Source organism: Canis lupus, chromosome 28, assembly GCF_011100685.1.
Source record: "Canis lupus familiaris isolate Mischka breed German Shepherd chromosome 28, alternate assembly UU_Cfam_GSD_1.0, whole genome shotgun sequence".
In the NCBI taxonomy this organism is placed as follows: Eukaryota; Metazoa; Chordata; class Mammalia; order Carnivora; family Canidae; genus Canis; species Canis lupus.
Window position 1 is genome coordinate 26231296 of NC_049249.1, and position 18512 is coordinate 26249807.

The window sequence follows — 18512 nt, forward strand, 5'->3', positions numbered from 1 at the left end:
TGTTTTGTTGAGTGTTGTTAGCAAGAAGGGGTGTTGGATTTTGTCAAAAATTTCTCCTCTATCTGTTGAGATTGTCATTTTAAAAAATCTATTAACATGGTGTGTTACATTGATTTTCAGATGTTAAGCCAATTATGCATTCTTGGGATAAATTCCACTCAGTCATGGTGGAATATATCTTACTGGTTTTGGTTTGCTACTATTTTGTGCAGGATTTTTGTGTCTCTCTTCTAAAAGAACATTAGTCTGTAATTTTCTTGTGATATTGTTGGTTTAGGTATCAGACTCATAGTTTCTCATAGAATGAGGTGAATAGTGTACCATCCTATTTTATATTTTTGAAAAGTTTGTGAAGACCCTTAACTCTTATTTAAATATTTGGTAGAATTCACCAGTGAAGCCATCTGGCCTTCCTTTTTAAATATTTTTTACTTTTTAATTTGGAGGAAAGTTTAAAAATTCCTAATTCAATCTGTTTGTTGTAGGTCTATTCAGATTTTATATTTCTTCTTTTCTCAATTTTGGTAGTTTATATCTTTCTGGGACTTTGTTTATTTCATATTGTTTGTATATAGTTGTTTAGTATTGCATTATAATCTGACATTTCTGTCAGATTGGTAGTCATTTGCCTTTTTCATTCTTGATTTTATTATATTTTCTTTATTAAAAAAGATTTTATTTATGTATTTGAGATAGAGAAAGCAAGAGAGAGCAACTATGAGCTGGGGCAGGGGTTGGGCAGAGGGAGAGGGAGAGGGAGAAGCAGGCACCCCATTGAGCAGAGAGCCTGAGGAGGGCTTGATCCCAGGACCCTGGGAGCATGACCTGAGCTGAAGGCAGATGCTTAACTGACTGAACCATCCAGGCACCTCTCATTCTTCATTTTAGTAGTTTGAGTTTTCTCTTTCTTTTTATTCTTGCACAGTATACCTAAGGGTTTGTCAGGATTTTCTTTTTTTTTTTTTTTTTTTGTCTTTTAAAAGAAAGAACTTCCAGCTGCATTCATTTTCTTTATTGTGTTTTTCAGTCTATTTTATAGTATTTTGTGTTTTAATTTTCAAAATCTTTTTGCTATAGGCTTGGTTTGCCCTTTTGTCCAGTCTCTTACAGTGGAGGTTTTTAAGTTATGGAATTTTATTTTTTTCTTTAAATATATGTGTCTACAAATAAGATATCTCTCTAAAATACTACTTTTGGTGTATTCCATGTTTGTCTTGTCTGCATTTTTATTCATCTCAAAGTATTTTCTAAAATGCTTGGGATTTTTTCTTTGACCCATTTATTATTTTGAAGTTTTTGTTTCATTTCCACATATATGTGATTTTTCCAAATAATCTTCTTTTTGTTTTAATTATTTTAATTCCAGTATAGTTACCACAGTGTTATATTAGCCTCAGGTGTACAGTATAGTATTCAACAATTCCACAAGCACCTTATGCTCATCATGACAAATGAACTGCTTAATCCCTATCATGTATTTTTTTAAAGATTTTATTTATTTATTCATGAGTGATGCAGAGAGAGAGGCAGAGACATAGGCAGAGCCTGAAGTGGGACTCGATCCCGGGATCACGCCCGGTGCCAAAGGCAGAAGCTCAACCACTGACCCACCCTGGCATCCCCCTATCATGTATTTAATCGATTAAACATCCCCTCACACCTTCCCCTCTGATAACCAACAATTTGTTCTCTATATTTAAGAGTCTTTTTCTTGGTTTGTCTCTTTCTCTCTCCCTTTTTGTTCCTTTGTTTTATTTTTTAAATTCCACATATGAATGAAATCATATGGTATTTGTTTTTCTCTGACTCACTTATTTCACTTAGCATTGTATTCTGTAGCTCCATCAAAGTCATTGCAAATGGCAAGATTTCATTATTTTTTATGGCTGAATAATATTCCATTGTGTATATATACATAACATCTTTATCCATCTATCGATGGACACTTGAGCTGCTTCCATAATTTGGCTATTGTATCCCAAATGATTTCTATTACTTATTTCTAATATCACTCCATTGTGGTCATAGAGCATGCGTTGTATGCCTAAATTTATTTAGTCTTATTTTATGCCCTAGCATTTGGTCATTCCTAGAGAATGTTACATATACACTTACAAAGATTTTGTATATTGGTAATGTTGGCTACCAAGTTCTCCATATATCTGTAGGGTCTAGTTGGTTTGTGGTATTATTCAGGTGTTGTATTTCCTTGTTTATCATATAGTTCAATCCATTTTTGAAAATGATTAGTGAAATTTGCTACTGTTATTGATTTGTCTATTTCTCTCTTGTACTCTGTCCATTTTTGCCTCATTTTTGGGAGGTTCTGTTGTAAAGTCATGTATGTTTATAATTGCCATATCTTCCTGATGGACTGATCGTTTTATCAGTTTTATCCTTTTAAGAAATATCACTGTTGAAGTCTAGGAACATTTTTGTTTTAATGTCTGTTTTGTTTGATGTTATTATAGTTCCTCCAGCTTTCTAATGTTTATTATCTATATAGTATCTTTTAAAAATCCATTTTCTTGGGTAGCCCCAGTGGCTTAGCGGTTTAGCGCCACTGTTGGCCAGGTTTGTGATCCTGGAGACCCGGGATTGAGTCCCACGTCCGGCTCCTTGCACGGAGCCTGCTTCCCCGTCTGCCTGTGTCTCTGCCTCTCTCTCTGTGTCTCTCATGAGTAAATAAATAAAATCTTAAAAAAAAATCATTTTTCTTTAATCCTTTTTTTAAATTTGTACCTTTCAAATCTAAAGTATGTCTCCTGGAGAGAGCATCTAGTTGGTACTTTTTTTTTTTTTAATCCTGTCTCACAGTCTCTGCCTTTTATTTGTATATTTAATAGTTTTAATTTCATGTTATTTTTGATGTAGTTGAATTTGTCTGCCATTTTATTTTTTAAATATCTCATTTGTTACTCTAGATAATACTTTTTGTTACTCTTTTTTATAGCTCTGTTTGCATTAATTAAATATTTTCTAGTGTAACATTTTAATTCTTTAATAGTTTTTTAAAAAATATAATCATTTTAGTTACTTCTTTAGTGTTGATTTTAGGGCTTATCATATATACCTTATCAGAATATACATCAGACTCACCCTAACTTAACTCCAGTAAAATATAAAAATGTTCCTCTTACAGAACTCTCTTCCCTTTTTTAAAATCTTTTTTGTGGTATTACAGTTATATATAGAATATCTATATTTGTTCCAAAAATCAATAATATATTGTTATTATACTAACTTTATATGATTTTTTCTTTCAAAGAACAGAGGAAAGAAGAACAAATATATATTTCTTATATAAACTTATTATTGAATATTTTTGTGTACTTATTTTTCATTTGTTCCTCTTGATTTGCATTACTATTTGGTATCAACGTCTTCAGTCTGTTACTTTGTGCTGTTATTGTTCAATATATTACATTTCTATGTTATAGGTCCAACAATACAATTATATATGTGTTGTTTTATAATAATTGTTTTTCAAATGTATTAGGAAAAGAAGAAGAAATATGCATTCATACTTTTATAATTACATAGTTGTCTTTTCGAGCACTCTGGATTGAAATAACTGATCTAAGATAGAAGAACTTCCTTTAATATCTTGTAAAGCAGATCTTCTACCAACAAATTTTAATTTTTATTCATGTGCTAATTGTCTTTATTTGGTTTATTTTTGAGAGATTTATAAATATGAGATTCTTGGTTGACCATTTTTTTCAGATTTCTTGAGGTAAAATTGACAGATGAAAATTGTGTATATTTAAGGTATACATGTGATTTTTGATACACATACACATTGGAAAATAATCACCATCATCATCATTTTACATAGTTCCCATTTTTTTGGTGTGTATGGTGAGATTGCTTATGATGCACTGCTTAGCCAATAAATTTAAAGTATACAGTACAGTCTTATTGACTGTAGTAACCGTGCTGTACATTAGATCTCCAGAGCTTATTTATCTTGCACAACTGAAACTTTGTATGCTTTGACCTACATCTCTCCATTTCCCCCATTCTCAGCTCTTGCAAACACCATTTTGCTCTCTTCTCTTTTGAGTTTACTTTTTTAGATTTCACATAAAAGTCAAATCATACAGTATTTGTCTCTCTGTGTCTGGCTTATTTCACTTAGGATAATTTTCTCCAGATTCATCTATTTTGTTGTCAATGGCAGAATTTCCTCCTTTTAAAAAGCTGAATAATACTATATATATTTATATTTATATTGCATTTTTAAAAATTCATTCATCTATTGATGGACACAGGTTTGTTTCCGTCTTGGCTACTATGAATAATGCTTCAGTGAACATGAGAATGAAGATATATTTTTGAGATAATGATTTCATTCCTTTGGACATATACCCAAGAAGTGAGATTGCTTAATAATATGATAGCTCTTAGTAGTTCTATTTTTAATTTTTTTTGGAGGCTCGAAACTGTAATTGATTATATCAATTTACTTTCCCACCAGCAGTGTAAAAAAGGTTCGTTTTACTCCACTTCCTTAGCAACACTTGTTATTTCTTGTCTTTTCCATTATAGCTATTCTAACAGGTATGAAGTGACATCTCATTTTGGTTTTATTTGTATTTCCTTGATGATTATGGGTGTTGAATACTTTTTCATTATCTGATGGCAATCTGTATGTCTTTGTAAAAATATCTATTTATATCCTCTGTCCATTGTTTAATTGGATTATTCTTTTTTATTGAGATATATGAGTTTTTATATAATTTGGATATTATATTTTCTCCATTCTGCAAAGCCAGGTCCAGTGCTGAGGGCCTCCCACTTTTTTTCCCTTGGGCAGTGCCTGAAGTGTTCAGGGTTATGCTTTTTCTACAAAAAAACAGAGTTGACCCAGCTATCTGTGTGTGCTCATGAACCATCTGCAGAAGCTCAAGTGTGCTACATGGGGGAGAGGGATTTATGGATTGCTTGGGGCATATTTGTGCTATTTGGGGTAAGTCTGCAGGTGGTGTATCCTATGAAGTTCATAGGTAGGCCTCTTGGTGGAGTTCACGAGGTGGTTGGTGGAATTGTTTGTTGGGTTCTGTGCCTCATTTGCTGTGAGCACCCTTTTTCTTCCTCTTCCAATCTTTTCATCATTCTGGATGGGGTAAGAAAGAAGTGGTCCTCTTGGGCATAATCCTACTTGGCTGTGGAAGCCAGATACGTATTATGCTCCCACTTCCCCCTTGGGAGTAATTGTAGGTTGAAGGGGTTTCTCTTGGGAATAAGCTGTGTTGCCTTGGGGAAGAGGTGATGTGGTAATATGATATTGTTCTTCTTACCCTCCTCAGTCGTCCTATTCTTAGAATTTTTGCTTCAAGTGATACTGAGACTTCTGGGCTCCCACACAGTTACTCCTATCTCTTCATAGTTGATAAAATCTGTTTTTGTGGGAGGATGAGGTCAGAAAACTCTTCTTCCACCTCATATCTCAGTCTCTGAGACCTCCATCTCAGTATTTTGACATTTTTTTTTTCATTCAGCACTTTGCATATGTCATTCCACTGCCATTTGGCCTTTATGGTTTCTAATGTGAAGTCTGCTGTTTGTCCTATTGGGGTTCTCTTGTATACAAGCAAAAAAAAAAAAATCATCTTCCTCTTGCTGCTTTTGAGATTTTCTCTTTCTCCATAGTCTTCAGCATTTTTACTATTTTATGTCTGAGTGTGGTTCTTCCTGTATTTTTTCCTATTTGGAGTTCGTTGAGCTATTTGGATGTGTATATTAATATTTTTCATCAAATTTAGGAAGTTATAAGACATATTTGGAAAACTTTTTACTTCTTTCTCCTCTGCATTAATATTCTTAGTAAATGTATGTAGTTGTTAATAATGTTCCACATTTCTTATATGCTCTGTTCATTTTCTTTTCTTAATCTTCAGATAGCAGAATCTCTATTTTTCTATCTTCTACTTTTATTTTTTTCCTTCTGCTTGCTGAAATTTACCATTGGGCTTCCTTTGTAAATTTAAAAATTTTTATTATTATACTTTTGAACTCTGGGTTTTCTTTTTTTTGGTGACTTCTGTATCTTTTATTGTATATTTGATAAAACTGTCATGTTTTCCTTTACTTTTTTAAACCTGTGTTTTTTAAGGCTGAACATATTTATAATAGCGGCTTTGAAGTCTTTTTTGCTTCATCTGACATCTGTGGTCTCTCAAAGGCAATTCTGTTGCCTGCTTTTCCCCCTGTCTATAGGTTACTCAATCCTAGTTCATGGCATGCCATAATTTGCATGCATTTTGTTGCCTGCACTGGACAATTTAGATAACATATTGTAGCAACTCTGGATCCTGCTTTTTCCTCCTTTTCTGGAATTTTTATAATATTATTTATTTAGCGACTTCGCTGAACTGTGTTAGTGAAGTCTTTTTCTTCCTCCAGTGGATCCTCTGATGTTGCTCCTCAAAGGAAGCAGCCTGGAGATGCACTGAATCACCCCTAGATGACAGTAGTGTTAGCCGGGCTTTCTGAATTTTTCCTCTGACCTCCCTGGTAAACTGTCTGACTCTATTACAACCATCTGCTGGCAACAACTAACTGCTGACTGACTGTCTATTATTCTCAACCATGATCTGGGTCATAAATTGCTCCTTATTGTACTTGAATTTAATCTCAACCCTTTTTCAGGGGCAGTCTTTGGCCAATCTTAGAGATTCTGACCCTCATAGGGCTTTTATTAGCTGTCTTTCCCCCTGCTTTTCTCTGGCAAATTTCTATGTTTTAGCTGAATGTTCTCATGGAGTTGCCAACTGTCTCTTAATTGCTTACAAAGAAATCTCCATTATTTTTGAGAGTGCCCTTAAGGCTTAAAGTTTCCTACTTTCTGTTACAAATAAACTCAGTTCCCTTGGAAGATCTATGGCACTTCCTTTTTTCTTAGCTTGCCTCTCCCTGGTGTGGGATAGGATGAGAGTCTGTGCTAGTACCTTGGAATTGTAAGTGGGGTTAGTAGTTCCTCTTGGAGTGATACTACTGTGCAGGGTAATAGATGGGGATGGTGGCCTTTGCTCTTCCCAGCTTGCATGGAACTCCTTTCCTATGACTGATGTGGGTGAAAATTTGTTGGCCCTCTTAGCCTGTGAGACCTGGTGTATAGCTTGCACCCTATAAATGGGGGCTAGGAAGAGGATGAACATTTAGACCTCTCATGCTTTCTCCTCGAATAGAGTTTCTGTCACTCAGACCTGGGGGCCATGAGAAAAGTTGGCTGTCTGCTATTCCTGGTTAGATATCAGTGGTCTGGACTAGGAGCTGAGGAATGAAGGAGCTCTCTGTTCTTAGCTCTACCCACTGGGGGTTGAACTTCTGTCTTGCCAAACTGGTTGTGTATTTATGTGGTGACGGGGGATACTGATATGGGGAAGGATTGGAGTAGATAATGGGTCAGATATCATGGACGACTCTGTTCTTACTGAAATTTAGTAGATATTCTTGAGTAAATATTTATTTGTTATTGCTCTTACTAATTTTTTCTGAGAACTTAAATGTCTTTTTCTTGGTAATTTTTACCAATTATAGTTCTCTCCTTATAGATAGTTTTTGGAATTCCCTATATTGACATTCTGGAAGTCAGCTCCACATTCTTTAAGCATTAATTTCTATAGTGTTTTGAGATATATACTATATATGCCTTACTTTCCTGTATTTACTAGATTTACATTCTGATTCATTTTTAGTACCAGTGCTTTATTTAGAATACTTATGAAATATTGATTCATATTGTCATGCAGTTTATTATATGTCAGTACATTAAGGTAAAATACAATTATGAGCATATATTTATAGTACTTTCTCTCAGTTAAATTTTAATTAAAAGAACATTTATATTAATTTAATGTTTCTCAAAACTGCATTGTGATTTTATGCAATATGGATCTATCAAAATAATCTTAAGCAAAAGAACGTACATGCAAATTAATACAAGCTATATAATTCTATTTTAAAAGTACAATGACAGCAATACAAATAGAACAAACAATCCTAAAGTTGATAAGGAACCACAAAAGAATCAGAACAGTGGTGTTCTTTTTTTTAAAAAAAAAATCTCCATACTGTTTACTTAGTTATATTCATCTTGTGAAAAATCCATTGAATTTTAGACTTATGTGCACTTTTGTGTATGTTATATTTAAATAAAAACAAAAAGTGTAATATGGGATCCATATGAATTATTAGTTTTGCTGAACTGAATACAGTTCAGTAAATTTATTATATTCAATAACTTTTTATTTGCTTTGGTATTTAAAACTGGTGGTACCTCATCCTCTAGTTTTAAGGATACTTGTTTCCTATTTTATAGATGAAATAAAAGTTCAAAATATAAATTATTAGAAAATCATGAACAATTATGTTTAATATTGTGTTTCTCAAAGCATTTTAAGATACTGTGAATCTCAAAATATTTTACAAATATTGAAACTTAGAGGCCATTTATGAGTTGTTAAAATAAAGCATGTTATTTTCACAATTCGAAGGAAAATTCTATAAGTGAGTTAGACCCTTTATATATATATATATATATATATATAAAATCAGGGAGGTCTTTTTATCCTTTGTAATACATTTTTAAATTTTATCCTGTAGGACTATTTTGAAAGAAAGTGGGTTTGCCAGATACCTTCATTCAGCTGTTCTTATCAATGGAGCTATGCTTATTTTTGGAGGAAATACCCATAATGACACTTCCTTGAGTAACGGTGCAAAATGTTTTTCTGCCGATTTCCTGGCATATGACATAGGTATGTATCTGTTAGGATTGTACAAAGTAGGAAATATCAGAAATTTGTCATTTAGAGATTCTCAAATACATTAATCAACAGCATGTGTATATGTCATTTTAGAGATAAATTCAGTGACAGATTATGAATGGAATTCTAATTTCAGCACAGTAGTAGCATAGGGTCAAGAGAACAGACATTCTAGGTTTGAACGTCCTTTTTGAAGGCTGTTGTATATTGTATCCCTACGTGAGTAATTTATCAGTCTATTGTATTGACTGTTGCCATATTGGTTTTGATAACATGTAGATATGGAGCACTGTCAAATTATGTAAATTATAAATAGTGGGAATGCAACCATTTTAGTGTTAGTGGGTATGAGCAAAGATGTATTTATTTATTTATTTATTGAAGATTTTATTTATTCATGAGAAGCACAGAGAGAGAGAGAGAGAGAGGCAGAGACACAGGAAGAGGGAGAAGCAGGCTCCATGCAGGGAGCCCGATGTGGGACTGTCTCCAGGATCATGCCCTGGGCGGAAGGCGGCACTAAACCACTGAGCCACCCGGGCTGCCCCAAATTTGCATTTAAATTAAACATACAGATACAGTTACTTGGTGTAGGAAGATGATAGAAGTAAAGAAAGGAGAATAAAGACAGTAGAGCTAAAGTAAGATTTGGAGATAAAATAGAACCCAGAATGTATCTAGGAATGGAGGTAACTGAATAAGAATATTTTCCAGAGAACCAGAAATACAGTACATTTATACAGTTTGCTTAATTTCAATTATGCTATCTATATTTCTATCAATTTTTAAATATTAAATGATTGTATTTTTTTAAATACTAAATTTAGCATCCCAGTGGACCATTGTAGTGAAAATATTTCTTCTCTTCGTATCGTTTTATAGATCAAGCCTACTCGATCTCTAAAATATATTTAGCAGTAGTTCAGAGAGCTTTTAATTGATGGTGCAAAGTAATATGCCAATTTTAACCTATTAAGAAAATTTCTGATAAATAAAAATAAAAGAAATCAAAGAGTAATACATTTAATAGATTTGAGAGGTATGCTTTGGCTCTTAAACATCAAAAAGGCGCCTAGTCTACTTTGAAGAATTATTTCAAGTGGTGACATATAAAGAAAATTATGCCTATTAATAAGAACTTTGATTTTTATACTGCTGTACATTTGGAAGGAAATTCCTGGTAATAAAATCAAACATACTAAAAAAAATTAAGCATATTTTTTGACTCTAAACAGTATCTGTCTGTGGTTAATCATTAAAAAATAATAATCCACTGCCTTTAGAAATTTTAGATACTAAATAAGTCTTTATCTTTTTGGACTAATAATTTGAAGTGATAACTCATTTTCAAAATTGGATTGTCTCGGCTTTTAGAAGGCTTATAAATTAGTGCTAAGATCATGAAAAATGGATTAAATGATGTACTGAATCTAGGCTCCCATTTTATGATCTGTCATTGCCAGGCCGGGGCTGTCAACATCTGTCATTTGACCGTGATGATGAGACAGTAAGGTTATTTCTCTGGAAGTAGATGAAGGGATTTTATTTTGTTTTGTCTTGTTTTTCACTTCTGAATAAAAATAGAAAAGTGTAGAATTTGTTTTTATTGTTAAAAACCTAAGGGAGGTTTTGAACTTTTTCAGAAGATTCTTCAAGGAGTTTCACCTATTATTTGTACTTTAATGGAGAAATTAATGTTGAACTATTTTGTAGCTGACATATTGGGAAATTATTTTTATTCTTTCCATATTGTTCAAGATTATTATGTTTTGGAGTTTATCAAAAAAGCTCATGTAGCTGAAAAATATTAGAGGTGTTAGTTTGAGAGAAAGAGATCAGATTATCATTATTCTAATTACTCTTTGCTGAGTGTTTCCAAAAATTAGATAGTATGCTAAAGGCTTTATATATAGTATCTTAACTTTTCTTATAATTTTGTAACAACGTGTTAATAAACTCCTTTCCAGAATAGTAAGCCCAAAACCATATAGGCAGTAAGTGGTACATCTAGCTTTTGTAACTCCTAAAACTTGTGATAATCTTTTTGCTTGAGTACCACATGCTGCTGTTTATTTGGGTCCATTGTATGTTCTTATTTTTTTTTATGTTCTTAATTTTGACAATACATTTTCAGACACTTATGTTTATTAATATTCCTTAATGCTATGGAAAGATAGAAGCAAATATCTGTTTTATTTTTTTAAGCAAATTGTTCGATGGGAGAAAGAATAACATTTCAAACAGTTTTACATTTCAACATAACATTAACAATTAACAATATTAACAAAAACGTAAAGCAACTATGCAATTTAACATAGGATAAAAGTGTTCTGTTTTATCTCATTTGATTATTTTTGTGTAGTTCCTAATAAAGTTCTCCCCCCAAATTTGTTTTTATTTTTTTGGGTTTGTGGTATCAAATGTTGGAATATTTTCCTGGGAAAAGTATTTTTTTATATTTCAGAAATGTCTTCCAAAATAATTGTTTTCTTTATGGAGTATATTTTTTGGGAATAAAATACAACCATTGCATAATGAACCAACTTAAAAATAGATGTGTTTTGAAAAAGGTCATCTTGCTAATTTTTGTCTAGTATACTACCCTTGGACTTTTATGGCATATTTAACTGGAGTGCACCTGAGGAGTTAGCTGGTTGCTTTGTGTTTTACGATGTTTAAATAAACAAGAATATTTGCTCCAATACTAATTTTTCATTGCTCTAAAAAGTACAATTTCAATCTTAATGCCATAGTAAATTTTACATAGTGAATATTGTTAATCTTTGAGTATATAACCTTGCTTTCACAGTTCTCATTGTTATATTATAGATGATAGATGTGGAAGGCACATACCTGTGATTTTTTTAACATGACTGTACCTTGGCATCCACCTTGAAGATTGTAGGGAAAAAACTTAGATCTGTATAATCTGATTTTCTTAGATTATCACTGGGCACCTATATTTTAAAAAAGTAACTCAAGTGCAATTGGTAATAGACTCAGGGCTAGTGAATGAGACTCAGTCAACCATAACATAAAGAATGATATATTACTTAATGTTCTTGTCTGTAAATCTAGCTTGAAATCAGATAACTTATTTTTTTTTCTTATTGCTAGTGGTATTTTTATTGCTTTCAGAAAGCTACCATGACACTTCATTCAAGATTAAAATAATCCTTGTGGTAAAGATGTAATTACATCTTTCTGTTAAATATGTAATGGAAAAACATGCATGTTGATCTCATGTTGTTAGACATTTATACTTTCAAACTATTTGGCTGTGCACAGTACACATTGTCATAAAAGTCATTTTTCTAGGGTTTGAAGGAAAAAAGGTATCAGATGGTTTGTTTGTTTTTCACATCTCTAAAGTGTCACTAGGTGATTGAGGATTTCTACATTTACAAGTGAGAGATTGTCATGAATTGAAACATACCTTGGGATCAAACTGAATTTTCAGACTGTATTTCAGAATCATCAAATGAAGAGGGATTACAAGAATTTTTGGTGGGCCTAACATAGAATTATGATGCTTTTAATTATAAATGGTAGTTTTTACTCTTTAATAAGAAAATTTACCTAGCGGTTAAGAGGATGTGTAGAATTCTGAGCAATGTGGTTAAGACAGAACAAAACAGAGGATCATAAAGGAAGAGAGGAAAAAATAAAACAAGACAAAATCAGGGAGACAAACCAAAAGAGACTGAGGAAACAAACAGGGTCACTGGAGGGGTGGCGGGTAAGGGGGTGGGGTTAACTCTGTGATGACCAGTAAAGAGGTCATGTGATGTAATGAGCACTGGGTATTATATAAGATTCACTGACCTCTACCTCTGAAACCAATAGTATGTTATATGTTAATAAATTGAATGTAAATAAAAATTTAAAAAAGAGGATGTATAGAATTCTGAACAAGATGAAGAATAACTCAGAGATAGAATGATCATATTTTTTCTTCAAGAAGATAATAGAAACAAGAAAATATGATTTTCTGATTACTTCAGAATAGAGTAAGGAGTAGGATTTATATTAGAAATACATCTTGCAGAAAGCAGATATATTGAAACTAAAGCTGAAATTTCAAATCAGATCAAAATAATGAGTTTAAAAAATTTGTTGTATTTTTTCAAGATTTATTTATTTGAGAGAGTTAAGCAGAGGGAAGGGTAGAGGGAGAGAATCTCATGCAGACTTCTGGCTAAGCGCAGTGCCCCACATGAGGCTTTACCCCAGGACCCTGAGATCATGACCTGAGCCAAAATCGAGTCGGACTCTTAACCGACTGAGCCACCTAGGCACCCCTATTTTATTTTTTTTAAGTGAGCTCTACATCCATTGTGGAGCTTGAACTCAGAACTCTGAGATCAAGAGTTGTGTGGTCTACCAAGTGAGCAAGCCAGTGCTCTAATAATCTAAGAGTTTTTAAAATAAATTTCTTGAGCATGACAGTTTACTTATGATGTTAATTTCTTGGTAGGTGATTATTTAAAAAAAAACTCAGGATAAAACTTAAAAGTAATTTTATATTTGCAGAAGTAGTACTATTTTAATTGGTAATATGTAATAGTATGTATAGTTAACCACACTGTTAAAACACAGTGAAGTTGTAGTTCACTATACCCTTTAAAATCACTTGACTAGTTTATGAAGCATGGCATGCATGTTTTTGTACACCCCTGGGGAGTGTGTGTGTGTATATGTATAATGGATACAATTTTATAAGGTATATAATTTCATTAAAAATCATTTTAAAATGAAAACATCTAATTATTTAATTTTTTAAAAAGATTTTATTTATTTATTCATGAAAGACACACACACAGAGACAGAAAATAGGGAGAGGGAGAAGCAGGCTCTCCCTATAGGGAGCCTGATGTGAGACTTGATCCCAGGATTCTCGAATCAGGACCTGAACTGAAGGCAGATGCTCAACCACTGAACCACCAGGTGTCTCTAATTATTTAATTTTTTGAACACTCCAGTGAAATTATAAGAATTCCAACCTACTTGAGCTTCATGTTTATAATTATTTTCATTTTCTGGAGGACATTTTATTCCTTTCTTTGTTAATATTTCCCTATGCTCTTAGTTGAGTTCTTAGGGTTATTCCTTGGTGAAAGCAGCACCCCTTGCCTGATCACTTGAAAGAACTGTTTGTTTCTCTTTGTCGTCAGAAAAACTCTTGAAATTATTCTCACATTTTTTTCACTGCATTTAGCCAAGAACTGTTTTTAGCTTGACTCTGTTTTTTTGCTTAAGGATTCTTTTCTTTCTATAATACTATTATATAGAAGAAATAGTAACTTCTTCCTTTTTAAAAAAGAGGCCAATAAGTAAAGGAAAAAACGACCTTTCATTTTGAGAAAAGAGAGAACTAATATTTGTTAAATGTTTCCTGTGGTTCTTGGCACTTAACATGTTCTTTATGATGTAATGTTCATAACCTCTAATAACACCTATATAGTACATATTATGATATTCATTAATAGGAGAAGAAACTGATTTAGCATGGTTAAACCCAAAGTCACGTAGGTCATGAGATGGTATATTCAGAATTTGAAGCCAAGCCTAAGTTCAAATTTCTTTTGATTCTACCATTATGCTATGATAATGATTTTTCCCTTTAACAGGAAGAAATTTGAATGGTCTTTAATTGTGGAATGGATGTATAATATTTGGTAATGTGGCAAGACACTCAAGAAAATAAATTTTATTAGCAGAGTTAATCAAATTTTTATGGTATATTTGAATTTTATTGTGTCTCTCCTCTCCCACAAATTAACCAGAAAATACTGATCTCAAGACAGAAAATCAAGGAGAAAGAAAAGAATAGTGAACAGTAAATCTCTCTTTCTCTTAACATATCTATTAGCATTTGGAGACATTGTTTTGAATGTAAAAATTACTGAATACAGATTCTTGTAATAAAATATAAAACTGAAAGAAAGTTTTCAAATGTCTTAACAAAATGTCTTCCCCAGGGGAAGAAGGCAGAGGAAAGCAGTCGTGAATATAGAATCAAAACTTTAAAATAAATCATTAGCAAATAGAACTCAACAATGTTTCAAAAGTATAATAAATTATGCCCAAGTTGAGGTTATTCTAGGAATTGATGTATGATTTATTATCAAGGAATCCTTAAATATCATTTTTACATCAGGACTATGTACAGAAGCCAACAGGAAATAACATTGTATGTTAAAACTATGAAATAATTTCAGTTAAGATTGAGAGTTGAATAGTGATATACATTTTTCCTGGTAGGGAGTAAGAAACTAAATAAATACTTGTTGAATGAATGCCAAGGGACAAAATCCTGAGTAGGGCTGTGGTGAGATAACCTAGGAGAAATGTGCAGCATTTACAGTATTAGGAGAAGGTTTGATCTAATGGGGGAAAAAACCCAATGAAGCACCATCACTTAAGGGGCAGATCGAAAAACATTTTGGCAACATCCAAAAATTTGGTTTTCTGTTATAAAATATACAAATCATTAATAGAAGTTTTTCTTTATATTCAATCTAGTTTTAAGTCTTATATATACAATCTGTGTTCTTTTTCATAATATGAATACTGACTGACTTCTGAACTGGCATTTCAATTGGATTATTAAAAATCTTTAAAATATGTTTTGAAGTAGTACAGATACTTTCATGAAAAATATGAATACTTAGAGAAAAATAAGTCAGTGAGTATGCATTTTCCACCTGTACTATTTTATGCATCATTGATAAATTAAACCAGTCTCTAAATTTCAGCATAAATTCTTAATGTAATTATGTGGCTCTTCATAGCGACATAGTTCTGGCAGCACAGTATTCTGACTGTTGAAATTTGAGTTTGAGAGAATGATAACTTTATTTTTTTGATCTTATGTATATTGAGTGTGCAGTTGGTAAATTAATATTTAGTACCTTTCAGTATAAGTTTTTTAAAAATCTATATTTCAGAGAGTATGTTTCACTTTGGTCGTTAGTCCTGTGTGATTTTTCTGTCGTCATGGAATGGTATTTTTGTCAGTTTTCATGATGTCAGTAGCCATGTGTGTTTTGCTTTCATTTGTGTAGCCTTGAACTGTTTGTTAAGTGATAATGACCTGAGTACTCTGGAAATACATTGTCTTCTTGGCAAGAAATACAATTATAGATTGTAGTCAGATTAATAATATAACAAACTTTATAATGTAATAATGGGAATAGATTATATGTAAACAAATTATATTTAATATTGAGCTTTAAGGCATTTCATAACTTATACATGTTGTAGGAAAGCCAATCTATGATTTATAATGAATCCTGATCAAGAATGTAAAAATTCAGCAACAGAATTTATCTAGCTCAACCTTCTGTTTTGTAGTTATTGAAGAAGCTGGAAGGGATAAATAGAAAGCCTGTTTGTAACAACTGCTCTTATCTTTTTCTTATTCTGTTGAAAAATCCTGGCATATTGGGCAAATATCAGCAAGTATCAAAAAGTGTCTATATCTGCAACAGTTGCTTACCTCAAAAAACTTTTCTTAAGTTTGCAAGTTAAATTCTATTCTTTCTAAAGAGTTTTTTTTTTTTTTTTTTTTTTTAGATTTTATTGATGTATTAGATAGGAAGAGAGAAAGAGTGCACGAGAGAGCAGGACAGCAGGGAAGGTTAGAGGGAGAAGGAGAAGCAGACTCCCCACTTAGCAGAGAGCCCAATGCAGGGCTCCATCCCAGGACCCTGGGATCATGACCTGAGCCGAAGGCAGATGCTTAACCAACTGAGCCACCTACGCACCCTGTCCCTAAATAGTTTTATGAATGAAAACAATTTGCCAGCAATTTTAAGATACTATAGAGGAAAACTCACATTTATTGTATTATATCAATCAGTACCGATTAGGTTATAGTGTGGCAACAAAAAATCCTTTCACAGTCTGGTTTCTCTGGAAAGCACATTCTGAGATAAGTTCAGGGTACTTATTAGGTCACTGGGATGAACAGCTGTGAAATGGAGAAGGAAGAAGCATGATTGGGCAGAGGGAAAAGTCAAATGGATATTAACAGCTACAGCCAATCCCAGGGGAATTTTGGAGTTGAAATGTCCATCAGTGTTGTCCTTTTTTAGGATGAAACAGCTAGGCCTTGATCAGTCATTGTATGAGAGTGATTCTTAGGAGGGCAGGAACTTGGGTAAGGAAGCTCTTTGTACGTGGCTAACGCAGTCTCCACAAGGGCTGGTAGCTCAATGATCTTCAGTGATAGCAATCCTAGCAGCAGGGGCAACAGATCCTTTCTGAAGTTGTATTTAGGCAGTGCATATCCATGTGCATCAGAATTCATTTTTGAGCTACTCAAGCCACTTCAAATACATTTGTCAAAAGGTCCTCTAGGATTCCAGTGACCCATTCTTCCTGGGGGAAACCTAGATTATTGATTTGGCTTCTGCAGCTAGTCTCAGGGCTACAACTGATACTCATCATGTTCTCCCTCTATTAATTTTTCTAATTTTCTAAATATTCCTTACCCTCAGTTGGAACTTCTTCTGATCTCCATTCTCTACCTGGTGGCATGACCCAGACCTTTACCCTTAGGTATTTGAACCCCTAGTCATCATATACCTCCTGCTCTGGGTATTGAACTTGCCCATTTACCACCACCCTTGGCAAGAGGATACCAAGAGACACTTAGCGGGTCATTTGTGTACCAAACATCTTCCTCTGCTCTTATTTTGTAACAGCTGTCCTACCTCCCTTTGATGATCAGGGCCAGTTATCCCTTCCAAGGTGGTGACTCCTTTTTTCCTAGTATCTTGACAGAAGGAACCTGAAGTGCCCGAGTGGCACTATAGTTTATAGTTCAGTGGAACATTGCTATGTTCACTGCCAGAGTATTTCCGCTTTGGGGAATAGGATATCTAATCCTGTAAGACTGATTTCTGGGATATGAAGTACAAATTACTCAACTATATCATTGAAAATGAGGCCACCAAGAGTGGCTTTTACTCCTTGGTTCTTGGACCTACATATTCTTCCTATTAGTGACAGCACCATTTAAAGTTGCTTGATTTTAAGGTATATGTATCTCGCATCCTAGTGTTTCATTTGTGCCTATCCAAAGGTCTATGACATTGTGTGTTATGGGATCCAGTGGATCCCATGGTTATGGGCTCATTCTTGTACTTCCTTTGCTGTCCTGTGTCTTCTGATTACATAGGATCCCATGCTGCTTGATTAAATGCTCCATAATGTCTAAGGCAGTCATACTGGTTAAGACCCTTAATTGCAAAAAAGCAAACTGAGATACATGCTCAGAATATGTATCTATTCTTGTCCTAATGAATTGTTGTTTTAGGGTAGAGCATACACAGTAGATGGACACACTGCCCAAAGACCTGCCCTGTTGAGAGGCTTTTTCCTTTTCTTTCATTCTTCAGGGTCACTCCTGAGTGAGGTTGTCTAAGTGATGTACACTTTTGACTTGTGTCCACATATCAAGCTGAAATACTTGCATTTTTTTCTTCTTGGTATTTGGGCATATAGAATTCTTCACATGACCATGACTGAAAGATGATAGGTAGGTGTTGGTGCAACAGTGTTAGGTAATATGGGGTCTGAGCTACCCATTCATGCAGATTGCTTGTGCATTATGTGGTCTTGCTCATGCTTGATCTTGGGTGCCACTGCATTTTATGTTCTTATGACTCTTGGTAATAGATGCAGCTCATGATATAAAACTCTGAACACATGGTCAATTGATAATCCAGG

General features: G+C 33.4%; 1 protein-coding gene across 1 annotated transcript in view; it reads left to right on the plus strand.

Moving 5' to 3' along the window:
* ATRNL1 (attractin like 1) overlaps positions 1–18512 on the plus strand; it is a 786695-nt gene that overhangs the window by 115846 nt on the left and 652337 nt on the right. The window contains exon 10 of the mRNA XM_038578888.1: positions 8611–8765. Coding sequence (XP_038434816.1) covers positions 8611–8765 — 155 coding nt within the window. The remainder of the gene's footprint in view (positions 1–8610; positions 8766–18512) is intronic.